Below are 20,715 nucleotides of genomic sequence, written 5' to 3'. Positions count from 1 at the left end.
GTTAACAAGTGACTCATTACAGAGTTTCACCTTATGTGGGTAGAGTATGCTAGTCAGTTACGCTGCCTGAGCGACACGTTACGTAGCTTCAATACTTTTGAACAGTAATTACTGCAGAAGTAACTGCATTGCACTCCAGGTGTTTACTGAACTTTGTATTTTCTTACAACATTAATGTTGATGTTTTTTCGAGTTTGCCACAGTGTATTGAGCTATTGCCCTATAGATCATTGCTACGCCTGTGCCCCCAAATATGCAAAGGAAAGCAGATTAGCTGTTCTTTACTCTGTTTATCAACTGGAATAGAAGCTTTTGGAGTATAAAGAAAACTGGCATCTCACATAGAAGAAAATAAACTGATCTATTTAAAGTTAAGCTGTTCTTCGTTGAGGCTATGGGAATAGGAACTAAGGGGGCAGTAAAGCATACTCAAGCTGAATTGGACCTGTAACCCGGGGACCCTGCCTGCGGATAACCTGATGGCCAGCAGTGTGTTCTTCATGAGTCGCAAGGGGTGTGTGTGTGTGTGTGTGTGTGTGTGTGTGTGTTGCATGCATGGCTTCTTCATCCCATCCTCTCTGCTCCTCCTGCAGGTGCACATGAAGGATGTCATGTCAGCACTCTGGGTCTCTGGCTTGGACTCCAGTTATTTACGGGAACAGATGTTGAATGAACCGCTGGTTCGAGAAATTGTTAAAGAGTGCAGCAATATCCCCCTGAGCCAGCCACAGCAAGGAGAGGCCATGCTGGCCAACTTCAAGCCCCGGGGCTACTCGGAGTGCATCGTGACTGTCGGTGGGGAAGAGAGAGTGTAAGTGCGGGCCGAGTTGTTTGCAGATGTAGTTATGTGTGAACACGAATCCCTAGTGCTTCAGTGCTTGAGCGTGATTCCAGCCGTTTGTTAATGTTTTAACCGTCTTTAGAGTGCTAAAACGTCACCTTTACTGTGAGTAGGACTGTGCAGGGCCCTGTGCCATCTCATCACGCTGCTTTTCTTCAGGTCCCGGAAACCGACGGCCGCAATGCGGTGCATGTGCCCGCTCTATGACCCCAACAGGCAGCTGTGGATCGAACTGGCGCCCTTGAGCATGCCCAGAATCAACCACGGCGTCCTCTCCGCAGGTACTGTCCTGTGGCCAACCTCATTGGAGCCTGTGCACTCAGGCTGTGGCAGGATGACGCGAAGGTGCCTTTTTATCTGCTCCACGTGGCTACATTTTCACGTAGTTCTGGCTTTTGAAACTGCGGCTCGGAGAAGCACAGTTATTCCTTGCAAACTTAGTGCCTCCTTGCCATTCTCAGCTGTTTGTGCGAAGGTGGTGGAGGAGCCTGTGTTCAGCATTAACTGATGGAGGAGTGGCCTGCGCTGATTTGAGTCACTCATGGGCTCTGTGTCTGGCCCAGGGACACAGCCTTTCTCTGAGCACAATAGTCCCATCTTTGTAATTCATGCTGTTTATCATTACGATGACCAAGTCTATAAGCTATATGTTATGTAAACTAGGTATATTCAATGAGACTTTGGAAATAGCCATGAAATAAGCAGTTACTTTGCCCCGGAAGGTGTGTTTTATTTGACGTTTGCAAGTTTGACAACTGCTTCTCATTCTTCAGCGCCCTCACTTTAAGCGTTGATAGAAAAGGCCGTATTTGCTGCCTGGCATTGTTTCCTGTCTTTCTTTACTTTTAGACCTACTTGTTTGAAAGGCAGAGATGGAGAGAAACAGAGAGACAGACTTCCTGTCTGCTGGCTCATTCTAAAATACTAAGGCTGCAGCCAGGAAGTAGGAATCGTTGCTTGTTCTCCATGTGTGAAGCAGGACCCAGGCATTGGCGCCATCATCTGCTGGCTTCTCTGGGAGCTTTAACAGGAAACCAGATTAGAGGTGGAGCAGGCAGGACTCGAGCTGGGGTTCTGACGTGGGATGTCAGTGTCCCAGGTGACGGCCAACATGCTGTGCTGCTGCGCCCAACCCGTGCTTCTCCCTTGGCACTGCCCTTTCAGCTCAGTTAGCAGGTGCCTCTCGTGTAACTGTAGGGAGTGGTGGTCTGCAGCCTTCCCCTTACGTTGCCTTGAACGTCTCTGAAGTAGCCTTGCCTAATGGAGTGCCTGGGATCAGGTCCCAGCTCCGATCCTGCCTGCAGCTTCTTGCCAGCGTGCATCTTGGGAGACAGCAGGTTCGAGCTCAGGTAACTGGCCTCTGCCACCCATGTGGGAGGGAGACCCAGAGTGTTGTTGGCTCCTGACTTGGGCCTGGCCCAGCCCCAGCTGTTGGGCATTTAAAAAGTGAATCTGCAGATGAGAGATATCTGTTTGCTTTCTGTCTCTCTCAAATTAAAAAAAAAAAAGATTTAAAGATGCTCAGATCCATGCTATGTTATACACTATGCTATAGTATGCATTAATATATTAGTATATTAATATGTACTATTTTATACTATGTCATGGCTTTCAGATAAATAGAGCTTTTATAATTTTCTTTGAAGTTTTATTTTTACTTGAAAGAGTTACAGAGAGGGAGAAACAAAGAGAGGTCTTCGATCCACTGTTTCTCTCCCTAAAAGGCCCCAATGGCCAGAGCTGAGCCGTTGCAAGCCCAGGAGCTTGCTCTGGGTCTCCCAGGTGGGCATGGGCTCAAGCACTCCGGCCATCGTCCACTGCTTTCCCAGCCAATAAAAAAGAAGCTGGATCAGAGGTGAAGCTGTGAGGGCCCAATGTGATGGCTCAGCAGCTAAATCCTCACCTTGCAAGCACCAGGATTCTATATGGGCACCGGTTCTTGTCCCAACCACTCCACTTCCCTTCCAGTTCCCTGCTTATGGCATGGGAAAGCAGCAAAGGATGGGTGAAGTCCTTGGGACCCTGTACTCATGTGGAGACCTGGAAGAAACTCCTGGCTCCTGGCTTCAGATCTCCTCAGCTCTGAACATTGTGGCCATTTGGGGAACAAAACAGTGATTGGAAGATCTTCCTCTCTGTCTCTGTCTCTGTCTCTCTCTCTCTCTCTCTCTCTACATATATATATATATATATATATATATATATATATATATATATATATATATACCTTTCCAATAAAAATAAATAAATCTTAACAAAAAAAGAGGAATGTGAAGTCTTGGAACCACAGAGCACTAGGCTGAGGTCAAGATCCTGTCTTCCAAGCATTTTCTTCTTCCACTTGCCCCCAAACACTGCTGATGTAGTGTTACTCTGCGTCAAGTACAAGCCCTGAGATTTTGCTGAGTACTGATCGTGGTTGGCCCTCATCCTGGGCAGGACCTTGGGGAGGACTTCTTGCTAGAGACTGGACCCGGAACTACAGTCTCTGCTTATCATGCGGAACAAAGACTTTACCATTTCCTGGCAACATGGCTGCTGCATGTGGGGCAGCTTTGGCCCCACGGTTGCTTTCTGTTTGCCTGATCATCTTCTGAACCCCTTATCTTCTAGGAAGATCATGTCTTTTAATATTTACTTTGTTTTTATCTGCTGGTTCACTCCCCAAATGGCCACAATGGTCAGAGCTGGGCCAGTCCAAAGCTGAGAGCCAGGAACTTCCTCTGGGTCTCCGATTTGGGTGCAGGGTCCCAAGGACTTGGGTCATCTGCCACTGCCTTCCCATACCACAGGCAGAGAGCTGGAAGGGAAGGGGGGCAGCCAGGACACAAATCGGTTCCTATATGGGATGCTGGTGCCACCGACTAAGACCTAGCCTACTACCCTATGCTGCCAGCCCTGGGAAGATTGTTATTATTATTTATATTCTTTTGTAAAAACACTTATTTTTTTTAAGATCTGTTTATTTTTATTGCAAAGTCAGATATACAGAGAGAAAGATCTTCTGTCTGTTGATTCACTCCCCAAGCAGCCACACCGGCCGGAGCTGAGCCAATTCAAAGTGAGGTGCTAGGAGCCTCCTCCCGGTCTCCCATGTGGGTGCGGGGTCCCAAGGCTTTGGGCTGTCCTCAACTGCCTTCCCAGGCTACAAGCAGGGAGCTGGATGGGAAGCAGGACCACCAGGATTAGAACTGGCACCCATATGGGATCCTGGCACATTCAAGATGAGAACTTTAGCTGCCGGGCTACCACACCGGGTCCAGAAGATTGTTTTTTAAAAGGTATGTCTGGCAATGTCCGTGTTTTTTTGGCAGAAGAATAGCTTAATCCATCATTCCATAAATGAAGGAGCCCAGCATGAGCCCTAGATCCTGCTTTGAATGTTGAGTGTTCACAGGTGCCCCAGATCTGAGCGTTTTTGGCATCCTGAATGAACAGACATGGGCTGAGATGCTCTGGACAGAATAGAGGGACTGAGGTGACCCTGTGTTGCTTGGCAACTGAGTGAGGGGCGTCCAGTTCCTTTTGACGCTGAGGCAATGGTGAGGACCTGCTCTCCAAGAGTGATGCACATAGCACGGTGGTCGGAGTGACTCACCGACGTGGCTCCGATGAGATGTGCTAAAGGTCCAAAGCCAAGGGAGACTGCTGGCGTCAGACAGTGCCCCAGACGCCACTGTGTGCTGCCACCTTGGTGGGTTCCACGTCCAATTTCCTGTTTGTCTGCTGTGATTTTTCAGAAGGATTTCTCTTTGTGTTTGGGGGCCAAGATGAAAATAAGCAGACCCTGAGCTCAGGAGAGAAGTATGATCCAGACGCAAACACGTGGACTGCGCTGCCACCCATGAATGAGGTAAACAAGCTTCTGTTGGGGTTCTCTTGGCCTTCGCCCTTTGTTTGCTGTGAGCTCAAGGAGAGCCCTGCCCTGTGCTCTGCTGCCTGCCCTGCCTCCTCCCTCCCTCCTTCGCTCGTCCTCCTGGTCTCCTTGGACTTGCACAGAGCCTGCATCTGTTCTTGCTGCCAGGATGTCTACCCACCCCGTTGCCTCTGCGATTTCTCACGTGGGCCTCCTGTCCTGCCCTCAGCCCTGCGGTCTCCCTCCGCTTGCCCCAGGGATCTGTTGAGTTCTGTGTATGACAGGTCGACAGTGTTCCATGTGGACTCTGAACGCTGGTGGCAGATGGGGTTGCACTGACACAGCACTAACAGAGTACTTGACACAGAGCATGTGGAGTAAATCGTAGCCGATAGACGAATGCTGAACGGTTCAGGCTCCTGTAACTCCGCAAAGCCTTCACGTGAGCCTGTTCCTGCCACGCATGGCCCACACTTCTGTGACTGCCCCCTGACTTTGACACATCAATTCAGAAACACAACATCCTGTTCCTACTGAAGGAGAAGGAAGTAGTTATTGCTTTTCTGGGCGTGAGTTAGCATTGGTTAAGAAGTTACAGTTCTGCAGGTGGTTCCACCATGTGATTCACTCCCTTCTTCTGGGAAATTGCTGGCTTTCAGTAGCTCAAGACATCATGATGCAAGAATGAGCTGCTAGGGAAACCAGAAATATTCTAGGTGAAATAGCTTTGAACTTCGTCCTTGCTTGCTGAAACACCAGAGTAAAATGATGATTACAATTTTGATTGTATGTATGAATATCCTGGTATAGTACAACTACTGGCGTTTTGTGTACAGAGATCATCCATGTCTTTTCAGGCAAGACACAACTTTGGTATTGTGGAGATCGATGGAATGCTGTACGTTTTAGGAGGAGAAGATGGTGACAAAGAGCTGATTTCCATGGAATGTTACGATATTTATTCTAAAACCTGGACAAAGCAACCCAATCTGACCATGGTTAGAAAGGTGAGAATACGACCCATTATAACCAGCCTGTTTCCAGATTAGATTTTAAAGTTTTTCCATAGTACCTTCAGTACATCTGAGAATGTTATAAGAGGTACCATTGTAAAGCTGTCTTTGTAGTCAGCCACACACTGGGGTAGGAAAGTGACATGTCCCAGGGCTGATCCTGGCAGGGTCCCTGGGTATGCTGCTCTGGGTGGGTTCCACACTGGGTGGTTGCTTCCTGAGACCCTGGCCTCGGGAGCAGCCAGCTCTCTGCCTCCCGTTTCTTAACGAGCAGGCAGGATTGGAGAGGGTGACAACCGCCCCGGCGTGCTGCACAGCGTGAAGGCAGGCGGCTCGCACTCGTGTGGGGCAGGGCCTGGCTCCTCCTGTCCCCTCGTCTGGCCAGTGCCGTAGGTGTTTATGTCTCGGAGTCCTGGTGTACTTTTCATGCACCCTTCCAGCTAGAGTATTTGATAAGACGTAACTGGCATCTCATTTCACAGAATGTCAATCCTGGGATCTTCAGACAGCGGCGAGAGTCTGGAGAGCTCGCTGAGAAATAGCGCTTGTTGCCTTCCCTCACCTAGGGAAATGGTGTTAGATGGAGTGGGATTAGCACTCTGTGTACATTGCCCTGCGACAAGTTCTCTAACGAGAAATGTTTTCTCCTTTCAGATTGGCTGCTATGCAGCTATGAAGAAAAAAATCTATGCCATGGGTGGAGGATCCTATGGAAAACTTTTTGAGTCTGTGGAGTGTTATGACCCCAGGACCCAGCAGTGGACTGCTATCTGTCCACTGAAGGAGAGGAGGTGAATGAGTGTGGGTACAGAATCTCGGCTTCCCTCGTGCTCCCTGGGCCTGAGGGCCCTCGCCTTCCTTCTAGAGTCACTATTGACTTGACCTGTCATTTTGTGGAATGGAAAGACGCTCGTGTTCATGGGCCGTAGAGCTCTGGCAGAGTTCAAGCAGACGTCAGGGGAGTTGGGCAATGAGGGCTTGAGTCGTAAATTCACTGCTTGCTGTGCCCTTGTGGCCTTTCAGATTCGGGGCGGTAGCCTGTGGTGTTGCCATGGAGCTGTATGTGTTCGGGGGAGTCAGAAGTCGTGAGGATATCCAAGTTAATGAGATGGTCACTTGCAAGTCTGAGTTCTACCACGATGAGTTTAAAAGGTAATTATGAGTGGTTTCATCTCTTCAGCAACTTTTTTTCATGCTTTCCAAGCCCTGTTTTAGCTTTGCTTGGTTTGATTTCCCAGTGACTTCTTTAAATTACCTATCCAGGAGGTATATGTGATGTATAGTGGGTATTCATTCAGTAACTTCACAGTTTTGGAAATTTACAGGAAAACCAGGAAAATGTCTCAAAAATGTCAAGCAGCTCTTGGCATTTAGTTGCTTAGAATCGTTCTTTGTCTCCTTACAGCTCTGGGAAAAATGTAAACCATAGCTCTTCATGCGTGGTCTTTTGTACTGTGTCCTTTGCCTTTCCCAGACCATCTGACAGCACGGCTCAGAGTGAGCCGCCTTCCCTCTCAGACACGAGTGGCCCCTTGGGCTTGGCATTTCCCTACCGTAGTTCATACAGTGAACTTGACCTCTTCCAAAACGACATGGTTTGTCAGCACCTACGAGACAGCTTCTCCGTCTCCCACAGTGCTCTATGTGTCTCTGAATTTGTAACTGCTACCTGTCAGCACTTCCAGGGCAGGGTCTCACTTGTCAACTCTGTATCCTCTCTGAGTTTCGCTGCTGTCCTGGGTTAGACACAGAACCAGGTGGTGATGCGGGTGGAGTGCGGGGCTGCTTTGTGTATCTTGTCGAATAAGGAACACCCTTCCCAGGTCTTGCAGCTCCTCTCCCCTGTGCTCATACCTTTGATTGTTATACTCTCCGCACGGTATTTCTCTGGTGAGAACATACATGTTCATATCCTAAGGAGAGACTGATTTGCCGAGTGTAATCCTGTGAGAGTATTTCACTTGTGCTACCAGAAGGGGGTGCCATAATGTCAAGTTTAAGTTCAGTCTACATGCAGGCAAACTGGAACTTTCACCAGGACATTACACACACATGCAAATGGTACCTGACTTTCCCTGTGTTTGAGATGGAGGCTGAATCCCCAGCCTTGTTCTGATTGTCAGGGCAATCTCTCAGAAACATGTATCATGCCGCGTGTGAGAGCCCCTCGGAAGATCGGGGCAGTGAGGGGGCAACATGTTCAGAGGGTCTGCTGTGTGCCTCTTGCCTTCGGGGGTGACCCTGAGGCTGACTGTCTAGGGGCTGGAGCATGGCTTGCATTTCCTGGCCCAGCGAGTCTCCAGGCCGTCTGTCCAGTATCATTAACAAGCCCAGGTAGCATTTGAGTTCTGGTCCAGCGCTGCGAGGCCCCTTTTGCTGAGGAGTGGATTCCTAAGGGGACAGTGTGGGTTGGTAACTCTTCGAGCAGTGTTTGCTTCTGCTTGTCAGCACACTCTGTTCTTGCTCTAGGGGAATATGGCCCAGTCTGGCGGTGAAGTCTTACAGTCTCCCTGGGCATGCTCTGAAACGTTGGAACGTTACTGTTTCCATCGAATTGGTTCGTGTTTGTAATGGATGCACTTGGCCCCTGTCTTCAACATGAGAGTATTTCTTCTCCCTTTCTGCTTAAAAGCACTCCCAGATAAAGGCAGCGTGTCCTTGGTTTCCTTACTTCTGAGTTTTCCAAAGTTAGTTTATAAACCAAGTGGAGAAAGCTGCTCATATAATCTATTGGATTCTCACATGCATAGATCTGCATGGTGAGTGATGGAAACTGCTTCGTGTTTGGAACAGCCCGCCCTGGCGTGGTCCTGCTGCTGTTCCCATTTTGCACAGAGGTGCAGGAAGCACAGCAGCTGGGCCAGGTGGGATGCAGGCAGTCTGGCTGCAGTGGCCTCCTTCTCCACCATCACACTTTCTTTCTTTTCCAAAGGTTGATTTATTTACTCGAATGGCACAGTTACCGAGAGAGGGGAAGAAAGACAGAGAGGCCTTCCATCTGCTGGTTCACTCCTTAAATAGCCACAATAGTTAGAGCTGGGCCGGTCTGAAGCTCAGAGCCAGGAACTTCTTCCACGTGTCCCCTGTGAGTGCAGGCGCCCAAGCACTTGGGCCATCTTCCGCTCCTAGGACCTGAGTCAGAAGTGGAGCAGCTGGGATGAGAACCAGTGCCTATGTAGGATACTGGCACTGCAGGCCACAGTGCCAGCCTGTACCCCCATGTCTTGACTTCAGACTGTTGGCTTTCCTGTAAGTATCTTTAGGTAAACTGTCCTAGAGTAGTACATCTATTGCAAGGTGGGCCATCCCCAAAACCACTGTGCATGCATACTTGGGGCCCTTCGTCAGACTAGCAGTCTGGATGGGTTGGAGGCCATTTCAATTGTGTTTAAGTAATCTCATGTCTTTCCTGTCTTTGTTCTCTATTTTTAGGTTAAAATTTTCCTGGAAAAATGCCATATCTTATTATTTTCTGTATTTCAAGGCAAAAACAAAGCTATTTGAAGAAAAGCAAAGAAATCGTCCTATGTTTTCATGAGGCCTCGGTGTGCTGTGTTGTGCTCCGAGCGCTGGTGCCTCGGCCTCGGCCCAGGGGTCTCTGTGCAGTCCCAGCACTGCCGAGCTGCCTGCCCTCTGTACTCAGAAGGGGCCCTCTCAGAGCCCAGCCTTGGCCCTGGGGTCTCTGTGCAGTCCCAGCACTGCCGAGCTGCCTGCCCTCTGTACTCAGAAGGGGCCCTCTCAGAGCCCAGCCTTGGCCCTGGGGTCTCTGTGCAGTCCCAGCACTGCCGAGCTGCCTGCCCTCTGTACTCAGAAGGGGCCCTCTCAGAGCCCAGCCTTGGCCCTGGGGTCTCTGTGCAGTCCCAGCACTGCCGAGCTGCCTGCCCTCTGTACTCAGAAGGGGCCCTCTCAGAGCCCAGCCTGTGCAGGGCGTCGTGCCCTGCTCACTCGCCCCGTGGCCCTGGCGCACACGCCCTTTCACACTTGCAGTGCCTGCCGCCTTGAGATCAGGCTGTGCACATGCCTTCTCCAGCTGTGCTTCTACGATACATGCCAGACAAAACTTTGGGCCATTTCATTCCACTTCTCAGAATGTTCCCCTGGTTCCCAGTGCCTGCCTCGTACACGCAGGTGATGGCAGTTAGCTTCCGCTTAGGGCCCTATAGTCAGCATTGTTCACTTTCTTTCCTTCTACGTATGCTGTTCTCTCTCTCTCTTCCTTAAGATTTATTTACTTTGAAACAATTAGAGAGGGAGAGGGTTGGAGGACAGTGCTCTGCACCCGCTGATCGTTCCCCAGATGGCGATGATGGGCAAGGCTGGGCCGTGCCAAAGCCAAGAGTTTCTTCTGGTTCTGCCAAATGGGTGGCAGGGATGCAAACACTCGGACCATCTTCCATTGGTTTTCCCAGGAGCATCAGCAGGAAGCTGGACTGGAAGTGGAGTGGCAGGGACAGGAACCAGAAGCAGCATTTTGCCCATAACACCACAGCACTGGCTCCTTTTTTTTTTTTTTTTTTTAAATTTGAGGATTTTTAAGATGTCTGTGCTGAAATGACCTGTATTTTTGTCTTGAGCATGTTGTCACTTCTCTTGCTGGATAGCTGCATTTAGCTCCCTGACTGATGCTACCAGCCTCTCGCATGTGGCCTCTATTGAATGTTTGCTCCCTGGGGAATGGGCTTTCATTCTTCTGACTCTTCTGTTGAGTAGTTCTGCAGTGCATGCTGGGCGTGGTTAATGCATTGAGGGCCCTGGATTTCTTCCAGTGCTTGAGAGGTGTTGCCCTCAGAGTTGTTGGATCCATGAACTCAGTCAGACTCATACTGTGAGCCATTGCACCAGCAGTGGGGGTCAGCTTCAGTCCTGCATCCTTTTCTTGTTTGTTTGTTTTAATTAGAGCAAAAAAGAGACCTTCCACCAGCGGGTTCACTCCTCGACAGCTGCAGTTGTATGGGGCTGGATCAGGCTGCAGCGAGGAGCTGGGAGCTGCCTCTGAGGGTGAGGTTGGAACCTCCGCATTACATACAATAGATAGCCTGTGGCCTTATTTTCCTGAATTTGTGAAACCCTGAAGCTTTGAGCTGCTAAAGACCAGACTAAATGGATCACGCACATCAGCTGCTTCAGTGTCATGTGATCCCCTGCCCTCGCCAGGAACAAATTATGCTTAATGCTCAGCTCTACAGAATTATTTCCAAACCTGATCGTGTGGTGTGATGTGTGTCTCAGTGCTGCAGTGCCAGGACCCCCGTGAGTGGGCGTAGGGCTGCCTTGGGGGTTTGCTCCAGTTGCTGTGTGCCTTGCAGTAAGGGGAAGCCTGGGTCCCAGCTCTGCTGTGAACAGGCACAGTTGCTCATCAGCGTTGTTTGATGCAAAGCCTGTGAGAGCTCAGACACTGAGACCTCCTTATTTATGTTTAGTCCTAAAAACATGAAGTGTGAGTAAGCCAGGATTGCAGTTTGACATTTTCAAGCTGTTTTTCTCCAAGATCTGCTCATGCTCTCCATTTTTAATTTTCAATGTTAGATTTCTCCTTTCTTCTTTTTAGCAAGGACATTTTTGAAGACGGGCTAAAATCTGCCTTGCTGGTCCTAGCGGACCACCTGAGGCCCATCTGCTCTCAACCACTGGATGACTCAGCTGTTGAAGGGAATGGATTTAGGGATGTGGTCACCAAGTTTCCTTCTGGGCCCTTGCATGATCTTGAGCAAATTGCTGTGCTTCTGTGTCTCTCTGAGCTCAAGATGTGGCAGCTGCTTTGTAACAGGCTGGCAGGAGAGTTCAATGACGTGAAAGCAGTGCTTTTCACGACATCATTTTATGCTTGTCATTGAGCTGCTGCAAACCAGGGATGTTGGTGTCCTGGCTGACTTACAGCTTGGAGTCAGAGCGGAGACCTGTCCATGAACACCCACGTATACGCTGCTGTTGGTGGCTCAGAGGACAGTGCAGATGTGGGCCCAGGTCCCTCTGACATCTGCTGTGTCCTGCCTTTGTATGAGCCAGTAACAGGAAATTGGTCACTTTGTGCTCATCAACATTATTACATAGCATGCCTAGATTTACTTGCAGAAAAGAAACAAAATCACTTTTATTGGGGTGTAATTTTAGACTTGCAGGAAAATTGCAGAAGTGGAGTTCCCATAAGCTAATCACTCAGCTTGTCCTGGTGCTGACATGTTCAGAGTACAAGCCTCACAGCCAGGATGTTTATGTAGTCCCATCTCGCAGGGCTGAGGCCCGCAGACCCAGTGGTCAGGCTGGGTCCTCCGCTGCGTCCCACAGCTGCACTTCCCTGGTCGCTGTTCGTCGGTGACAGTCCGCAGTCTTTCCTTGTCTTCACGACCTTCATGCTCTTGAAGGTTTTACGTGTCAGCTGTTTGTAGACCATTTCCTATGTTGGGTTCATCTCATGACTTCTCATGATGAGCTGAGGTAGTATGTTCTGGCCACAGCACAGGATGGACGTCACACCCTTGCACCCTGGGTGGGAGCACGAGTCCCTGTGCTTTCTTGCTGGTGAGGTCAAGTGTGCTATCTGCTGGGCCCGGAGCGGTAGCCTAGTGGGTAAAGTCCTCGTCTTGCATGCCCAAGATCCTAACTGGATGCCAGTTCATATCCCAGCTGCTTCACTTCACTTCCAGCTCCCTGCTTGTGGCCTGGAAAAGCAGTAGAGAATGGCCCAAAGCTTTGGGACCCTGCACCCATGTGGGAAACCGTGTGGGATGCTATCTACTGCATTTCTCCACTGGAAAAGTTGATTTCTTTTCATGGAAATTAACATCTAAAAGGAGCTAGTTTGAGAATATGCAAAACTGCTGCTTCTCCTTTAGCTTTGCCCGCTGACTTCTGCAGCCCTCAGTAGAGTTGGCCTCTGCTGCCTATTATGGCGCTCTTTGCCAAGGGGTGGTTTATTTTCCATATTCCTTCTGTGTGTGTTAGTTGAAATTCTTCTGAAAAAATTCCGTTGTGCTCTCTGTATTTTAAGGCTTTTTCAGCTACTTGTTAGTATAGTTTCATGGGTGCTGGAATTTCTTCCTCTGTTTTTCCCAGCTTTGGCAGCCCCTCCCATCAGCGACTGTGGCCCTGGCCTTGTCTCAGCACTGCTTTCTGGCACCCCAAGATGCCACGAGCTCATCTTGTCTTTGCTTCAGCTCTAGATGAGCCACTTCTTTGTGCAGCTCAAGGTCCCATTAGTGGTTACTAAATGGGTTTTCTTTTTTTTTTTTTTTAAGATTTATTTTATTTTTATCGGAAAGTCAGATATACAGAGAGAAGAGACAGAAAGGAAGATCTTCCATCCGTTGCGGCTTCCAGGCCGCAACAGCTGGAGCTGAGCCAATCCGAAGCCAGGAGCCTCTACCTGGTCTCCCACGCGGGTGCAGGGTCCCAAAGCTTTGCGCCGTCCTCGACTGCTTTCCCAGCCCACAGGCAGGGAGCTGGATGGGAAGCAGGGCAGCCGGGGTTAAAACCGGTGCCCATATGGGATCCCGGGGCTTTCAAGACGACGACTTTAGCCGCTAGGCCATCACGCTGGGCCCCTAAATGGGTTTTCAACAGAGTTGCTGAGGCAATGAGTAGGGAAAGAAAAGCCATGCGCAAGTGGCGCTGGAGAAGGTGGCTAGCTGTGTGGGACAGAGCAGGCTCTGACCCATCCCTTACACAGGCATTTATGTGTCAGGTTGAAATGTAAGAGCTTAAGGTGTAGAATTTCCACAAGACTGACTTCAGGAGGAAACTGAGTTAAGGGAAGTTTTCTTAGAAGGACACAGACACGGCCCCATGTTCTGGTGTGTTCAGTATCCTTACCGTGGAACCCAGGGGCAGCAGAGCATATGTGCACAAAAGGCCTTGCCCCTCGTATCTAGAACAGCTTTGTTCACAATGGGAAAAGCTGGAAAGTGCCCTTGTCAGCAGGCGACTCGGTAAATTCTGGTACATGCCACAGTGGAATACTTTCTAGCAACATGACAGACCTTGAGAAGCCTCGGGCTCAGAGAAGCAGACAGGAGAGTACACACTCTGTGTTTTGCTATGCGTGGCCTCCCCACACGGGTAGAATTGGTATGTATGTGTCAGGAAGCACATCTGTGGTTACCTGGAAGTCGAGATTGGCATTGCACCTGGTTCTGCTGACACGGTCTTTCATTGATTTCTCAGTTTCGTGTGCGGCTTTGCTTCCAGGTGGATCTACCTGAACGACCAGAACCTGTGCATCCCTGCCAGCTCCTCCTTTGTGTACGGGGCCGTGCCCATAGGAGCCAGTATTTACGTCATCGGAGATCTTGATACAGGTGAGGATGCGGTGGTTTTGCAGGAACTGTTTGCTGGTGCTGCGGAGGTGCCTTGTCACAGCTGTGCTTGTTTTTGTTGGGTAGGTACCAATTATGACTACGTGCGTGAGTTTAAACGAAGCACGGGCACCTGGCACCACACAAAACCACTCCTTCCCTCTGACCTTCGCCGCACTGGGTGTGCAGCCTTACGTATTGCAAATTGCAAGCTCTTCCGCCTGCAGCTTCAGCAAGGCCTATTCCGTATTCGCGTCCATTCACCTTGAGGAGGAGGCAGAGCGCAACGCAAGATCCTGCCCCGAGAGCGCCATGAAATAGCTTTACGTCGGGGAGAAGAGGTGGCAGCTGAAACCCGCTGGGCGTGCTGGGCATTGCTGTGGGACCTTCTCGGTGGTTCGTAATGCTTCAAACGCTCGAGCCTCGGCTCTTGTTTGGGAGAAAGTGTCACTGTGGAAAAAAATGCCTACGGGAAGCCATTCCTCTAGTTAGGTGGGCCATAGGCAATGGAGGCTAGCCAACACGGGGAGGAAAGGGGGGCGAGTGGGAGTGGGTGTGAGGTAAAACATCAGTTAAGACACCCAGGTACATTCCCTGAAGGGAACCATAGCTGCCTGGCTGCTGGGTTCAAGTGTGTGGCTTTGGTGAATCAACAACAAACCATATATGCAAGTCAACATATCCAGACACACCCAGATTGCTTTTCTACTGCACTGGGAAGGATCTATTATGCCTAACCCTGCCCGAGTTAAGATTTGTGCCTAAAATGTTAGATTGGACAATAAGCCAGTTAGTCTCTATTTATTACTAGTGTTACGTCTTACGAATCTTTTAAAAGCCGTATTATGATGGGTTGAAGCTAAGATAAGATTTCTCTTTAATAACATTCTATCTTAGTCATGTAAGGATGCGATGAGTTGGTAGTGAGGTTGTGATGCTCCTGTGAGCGTGCGGGAAGTTGCTGGGCGCTGTGTCACTTGGGTGAGGTGTAGCCTGCCATCCTTTCTGGGGTGTTACTTTGCAGTTGTGAAGGAGCTCGGCCCGTGCCCCTCTTCCTTTTCATTTGTTCAAAAAGCATTATTTAAGCATGAGGATGTCGGGAGAAGGGGATTTTTCTGAAAGGAAGACTTGAGTTGGACAAATAATATAGGTCTGCTGTGACTGTATTTAAAATAATTAAAAAAAAAAAAAAGTCCCGACCAAATGCGTAGGGATCAAACACTCCTTAATATCACCTGCCTGAAAGCACACGTGAGGCTTGTCTGTTGCCCGTGAGGATCTGCTCATTCATCTTCGCAGGCAAATCTGTGTTGTCGGAATTTTCCCAATGCTGTGCATTGGTAAGAGTTTTAGACAAATTACGTAAAAGTTTGGCTGGTAGAACAAACTACCTCAACTTCATTTTATCGTGTTCATAGTAGAACGAGTCGATGTCTTCCTGTTTTCCTCCTCGCCTGACTCTCCCTCAGCCCAGCTCCCATCAGAGGCAGACCAGTCCTCAGTAGTCAAAGTTGTCCTGTAAGATTTTTGTTTTCCGTTCAAATTACACTATACCACCTGAGTGTGAAATCAGGGACCTCAAAGTGTTTGATTACTTTATAATTTAAATTTTATGCAATATTAAATTTCTAATCGATTTACTATTTATGGAGTACTTTATTTTTAATTGTTTTCGAAGGCTTTATTTTTTGCGGAGAATGCCACTACGAGAAGCAACATTTTGTCTTAATGATTGAGAAGTATGTGAGTGAATTCTTTCCTTGTACTGTTGAGAACAAGCATTATCTTTTAGAGACTTTCTGTGTGGAATGTTTGTGTGTTGTTAACATGCACATGAAAGATGTTCTGCCAGCCACAGGCATTGAAGAAAGAGGATCCATCTGTGATTTTTTTCTTAAATCTGCTGGAAGTCAATTCAGTGTTACAAAAGTTGTGTTACACAAGCTGCTGACAAAGGCCATGCCCAGGGCTTTTCAAAAGTATGTGGTGTGTGCTACATTAATTTTCCATATGCCAGAAGAAACTTGGTAAAAGGAGAGAGGTTTGCATGTTGCTCATCAGAGGCCCCAGGCCCGCTGTACCACACCCTCACGGTGTCCATTCAAGTTTGAAATTGTAATCAGAGCTGTGTTCCCATTGGTATTGTCTGAACATTTTCTCCATGACTGTGTGGAAGTGTTTTAATCTGTGGCTACCTGCAAAGACATCTTTCTTTTTCACAGTTAGGTATTTGTTTGCAAGGGCTTGCCCTGGGAGCAGTACCTGGGCATCCATGGTGCAGCCAGGGAGCATGAAGGCACACGCTCAGTGACATCTCTTATGCTCTGGTTGTCTGCAATTCTCCTTAATTCTGAAATTTAAATTTTTTTGCAGTCTGTGCCAGGCCTCTCCATGGAGATAATGCATTATTTAGGAACGACTGGGTTCCTACTGCAATATTATCAGTGCCTGCATGACTTAGTAAATCCATTTTATAAAAATGGTTATTTATTTATTTTTAAAGTTCAGTTCCTTGACACTGTAGCTGCAAAAAATTAGATAATGTGTTTATAAAATAAATTTGTCACATAATATGGGATGCAATAACCAACAAAAGCTACTAAGTGCCAAACTGTTATTTTAATATATATAAATATTAAAATGCTATGTTGAAGTATAGGGTTGTATCTAACTTATTTCAGTATTGTGAAATAAATCGTAACTCATTTCATGCAGGTTTGCGTTTTAACATTCCACTTACGCCTTGAAGCACCTGTCTTCCTGATACTCCTCACTCTGTGAAGCACTTTGACCGGTAGGTGTCAGAATTGGTCCCCGAGGGCAGGGCTTTAGGTGTTAACTAGAAGTACCTTTAGGGAAAGTGCAATTTGTTTTCCTTGTCCCACCAACAGAAGGAGAGTTGTCTTAGTTTAGAGTGAGCGAATATTTAAAGGGTCTCTTCCAGGCTACTATCTGAAATTGTTTCTTTCTTTAACACATCCAAATCACAAGTGTTTAATTTACAATGAAATTATTTGGTGCGTGTTTGGTAGTGCTTATATTCTGGCAGGAGAAAAAGCGTGAGGTGTGTGAGTGAGCGTATGCTTACGTGTGTGTTGTGCCGTGTGACTTCAGAAATCCATTTGTCCGTGTTTACTTTTGGAATTGTAGTTCCAAACTACACTTGTTACTGTCTCCTGGTGCTTCCGAGCAGTTCTTGAGCCTGTTGCCCTGCAGTTGATCCTGCTGTGTGGGACAGACAGGGAGAGGCAGAGTCAGATACTTGGTGTTTGCATGGTTTGTAATGGTGTTTACCAACTGGCAGTTGGTCTATGGGAGATACTTGGCCAGAGAAATTCCTGCGTTTCTTGTCTACATTTTGTGACTGTCAGGAGCTGGTAGCAGGCTTTCTCAGACTGTGCAGCCACTGGCAAAGAGCATGAAGGGCTGTGCTGGGTGTTCTGTTCCACTGCATGATGGCCTCAGGGATGGTGCCCTCTTCGTCGATGGCTCAAGAGTATCACTTTTATCATTTATAAGTGGAAATGTCCCCAGGTACAGTGTAGGAAATGCATTCCTTGTGTCAATTTGGTACGCCCCGACTTTAGCGTACCAAACCAACAATATCCCAGAAGTTCTCAAGGAGTGCTGAACATGCTGTGGTGACCTTTCTTGACTCAAGAGGCCTCCTGCGGTCAGATGGAGACGTTGGATCGGCTGGGGAGAGATCCAGGTGGCGGTTTCCTTGTACTGATTTCAGGCGCTGGAACCCTCAAACACCCTGCAGAAGGGAAGGCTGTCGTGGTCTGGAGTCGGCCCCTGGAGCTCGGCCCAGCGCAGCAGAGCTGCCCTGGGACCATCGGCAGACTGATGCTGAGCGCCTGTGCCTGGTGAGCACCTGTGCCCATGCTTCTGGAAGCTGAACCAGCAGGCAGATGTCAGAGTGCCCTCCCTCTCTGCATTGCCAACGCACTGCAGGGTGGAGTGAGACCCTGTGTTTGTCATCTGTTTCCCTCAGTGCTTACACACGACAGGCAGTGTTTGGCAAGTGAATATATGTAGGCACTTCACAAAGTTCAAGGAAAAGTGGAACTGAAATTATTTTGGTGCAAACCAAAGTGGAAATCTAGCTTTTTCCATATATGCATTGTCTGTGAGCTTTCCCTCCAAGTACTCGTGTGGTCCAAGGGATGTTTCTCACTGGATTGTGTTCTCTCTGAATGACTAATTTTGCTGGATTTTAGAGGAGACGCTTTGTACACAGATGGGCCAGCTTTATAACTGGAGTGGAAAGCCAGAACAGAATAAACAATACCAAGTGCCTGATGTCGCCATCGCACACAACCCTGGGGCTGCGGAGGCTCTGTGGGATTTCTGAGGCCTGGCACACCTACCAATGTTCGTAGTGTCTAGTGTGGGATTTTTCGTGTCACTACACGGGGCTGTAAATCCTTGCCAGAATGCATGACTCGGGTCCTCACATGCTCTCCCCACAGTCCAGAGAGCAGCAGTCTCTGAGGCCCAACAGGTACAGCTGCGTTTCTTAACTCTACATGTGAGTAGCAGATATAAACAGAAGCCAAGTCTTTGTTGCCAGTTCATTTCTCAGCCTTCTGGGCTAACTTGATTTGGGGAGGCGTGCGGTGTTTTTAACTGTAAAGTCATACTAACTCCAAACATTTCTTTGCAAGTTGTACAGATATGAACTGAAATATCTTGGTCTTTGCTGGTTAGCTCCAGGAAATTTAAGAATCGGTGAAGAACAGAAATAAGCGTTTGTGTTTCAAGGGTAGCCACACTTATTGTTAGACGAAAAGCCCCGTCTCGGTTCCCCTTTTCTTCGCCGTGTAATCAGTCAGGAAGAGGAAGCTGTGTGTTCGAGTGTTGAGCAAAGTGTTTCCTGCCTCTTTAATAGGCCCTGAAGTATTCTTTGCAGCTGCCTCGGATGATAAATGATCCGTTGGCCCATATTGGAGAGGAGTGTGGCCGTGGCCTGAATGTCATCACACCTGCTGGCAGTCATGACTCTATGGTTCTTCAACTGTTGACTTTTTCTATAGTTTTTGCAAGTCAGCAAGCAAATGTTTTTGAAATTTTGTATTTTTAAAGTGATTCTCTTTCATTTTAGATAGATCTCAATATTGTCTCATTGTGGTAGTTCCATTCATGTAACGTAGGAGGATTAAAATTATGCTTCTATTTCTTCAGCCTACGACATGTAGTTTAGGAACATTTGTTCTTCCGTTCTGTCAATGGTCTCTAATGATTGAACTTTTAAACTCCTCCCCTTTCTCATACATCTACAAATGAAACTGTGTTCTGTAGTTATTCAGTAAAAAACATCTGTTAACTTCTCTTTTTATTTTGAGATTTAAAAAAGTCTTTTAAAGTACATACTCCCTGAAATTTGACCAGATGATAAATATGATTTCGAGGTCCCCATAACTGACGAAGTTGTTGAGCTTTTCTTCCTACAACACGATTGCTGTGAATCAGCCAGGGTGGGGGAGGGGAAGCCACCGAGGCTGTGCACAGTGCTCCGATGAGGGCCAGGGCCCGAGTGGCCACTTGAGATCACTCGCGCCATCCTGAGCACAGGTTCCTCTCGCTAATGGTCGGTGACTACTACCGTCATTCTTTACTCATCAGTTACAAATAAGGCATACCTTAGGACCTTGGGCGTCATTACCAGTGAGCTTGGTGGAAACACAGTTCTCCACAGCTGGCTTTATCATGTTTCCTGTTGAACTGGAGCACAAGTACGGGCGTTTATTCCCTCGTTCTTTGTGTTTATAGGAAAAACTGTTCTCAGCTACCTCATTATGTAGTGTTGCGCTTGATACCCTGCCAACATAGAAAAATATAGCACGTTCTGTCCTCCGGCAAAGGCCTGCAAGCAAGCAGGTGGCCTCCTGGAGGGGCATGGTTCGCAAAGGCGCACCTTCCACTCTGCCACTACTCACAATCAGCACCTTTCATCGGCAGGGTCGCTGGTTCCCCCAGAGCAGCCGCATTGTAATGAGTATAAGCTTGAACTTTGAGAGTCTCTGAAAGTCTCCCTAAGAAATGTGGGACACTTCACCCCCACCGTGTAGGAGCGGGCGTCGCTTCCATCTTCGTGGGTTCTGGCGGGACAGTTGTCCCTGGGGGGCAGTTGAGATGCTTGCCATTGCTGCGTTCTCATGTTCAATAATGCGCTGCTATCTCACAGAAACCTCTCATCTTGATGAGAAGAGAAAGCCATTACTACACCTCTGCCCTCTTTTTAGCCCAGGTTTTAAATGAAATCCTGGAGGTGTTTCCCAGCACGTGAGGGATCTGACAAGCTTCTCTGATGTGGTATGCCTTGTCCACACCCCTAACGTCAGCCAGCTCCCCTGGTACTGTGTCGGGGGGGAGGAGCTGCGAGGTGGACACACCGTCCCTCTGTGAGTTATCTCTTGCAGGAATGATCCAGTTTGGGGCCGTGTTTGTGCAGTGGCGGACTAAAATGGAGGCCTTGAATGGTCCCAGTGGCTGATCCTGAAAGCCCCACCTCGCCGTACTTGGAGTAAGGGACCAGACTGGCCTTGTTCATCCCCAAGATCCCGCTTTCCTGCTTGTGCTCCTCAGAGTAAGAGCATGCCTGACACTAGAGTGATACAGGCTCTTGAAACGGCTGTGGCTGAGCACCTGTGGCCGTGGCTGTGGGACAAGAGACATTTCCTCTGTGTGGTTTCCCCAAGAACCCAGGCC

At 48.4% G+C, this 20,715-nt stretch overlaps 2 protein-coding genes across 3 annotated transcripts in view; one reads left to right on the top strand and one right to left on the bottom strand.

Moving 5' to 3' along the window:
* Positions 1 to 15,169, top strand: part of GAN (gigaxonin) — a 44,942-nt gene extending 29,773 nt beyond the window's left edge. For both annotated transcript variants that reach the window (XM_004584053.3, XM_058674171.1), the window contains 8 exons: positions 594 to 811; positions 1,001 to 1,122; positions 4,582 to 4,694; positions 5,555 to 5,704; positions 6,365 to 6,501; positions 6,734 to 6,862; positions 13,895 to 14,004; positions 14,089 to 15,169. In XM_004584053.3, coding sequence (XP_004584110.2) covers positions 594 to 811; positions 1,001 to 1,122; positions 4,582 to 4,694; positions 5,555 to 5,704; positions 6,365 to 6,501; positions 6,734 to 6,862; positions 13,895 to 14,004; positions 14,089 to 14,270 — 1,161 coding nt within the window. In that variant the 3' untranslated portion in view covers positions 14,271 to 15,169. The remainder of the gene's footprint in view (positions 1 to 593; positions 812 to 1,000; positions 1,123 to 4,581; positions 4,695 to 5,554; positions 5,705 to 6,364; positions 6,502 to 6,733; positions 6,863 to 13,894; positions 14,005 to 14,088) is intronic.
* The window catches only part of CMC2 (C-X9-C motif containing 2), a 331,627-nt gene that overhangs the window by 238,169 nt on the left and 72,743 nt on the right, over positions 1 to 20,715 (bottom strand). The gene's annotated exons all lie outside the window — the stretch shown is intronic.

This window comes from Ochotona princeps, chromosome 16 (assembly GCF_030435755.1).
Source record: "Ochotona princeps isolate mOchPri1 chromosome 16, mOchPri1.hap1, whole genome shotgun sequence".
NCBI classification, from domain to species: Eukaryota; Metazoa; Chordata; class Mammalia; order Lagomorpha; family Ochotonidae; genus Ochotona; species Ochotona princeps.
Note: the sequence above shows the minus strand (reverse complement) of the source record. Positions and strands in the feature narration are given on the sequence as shown.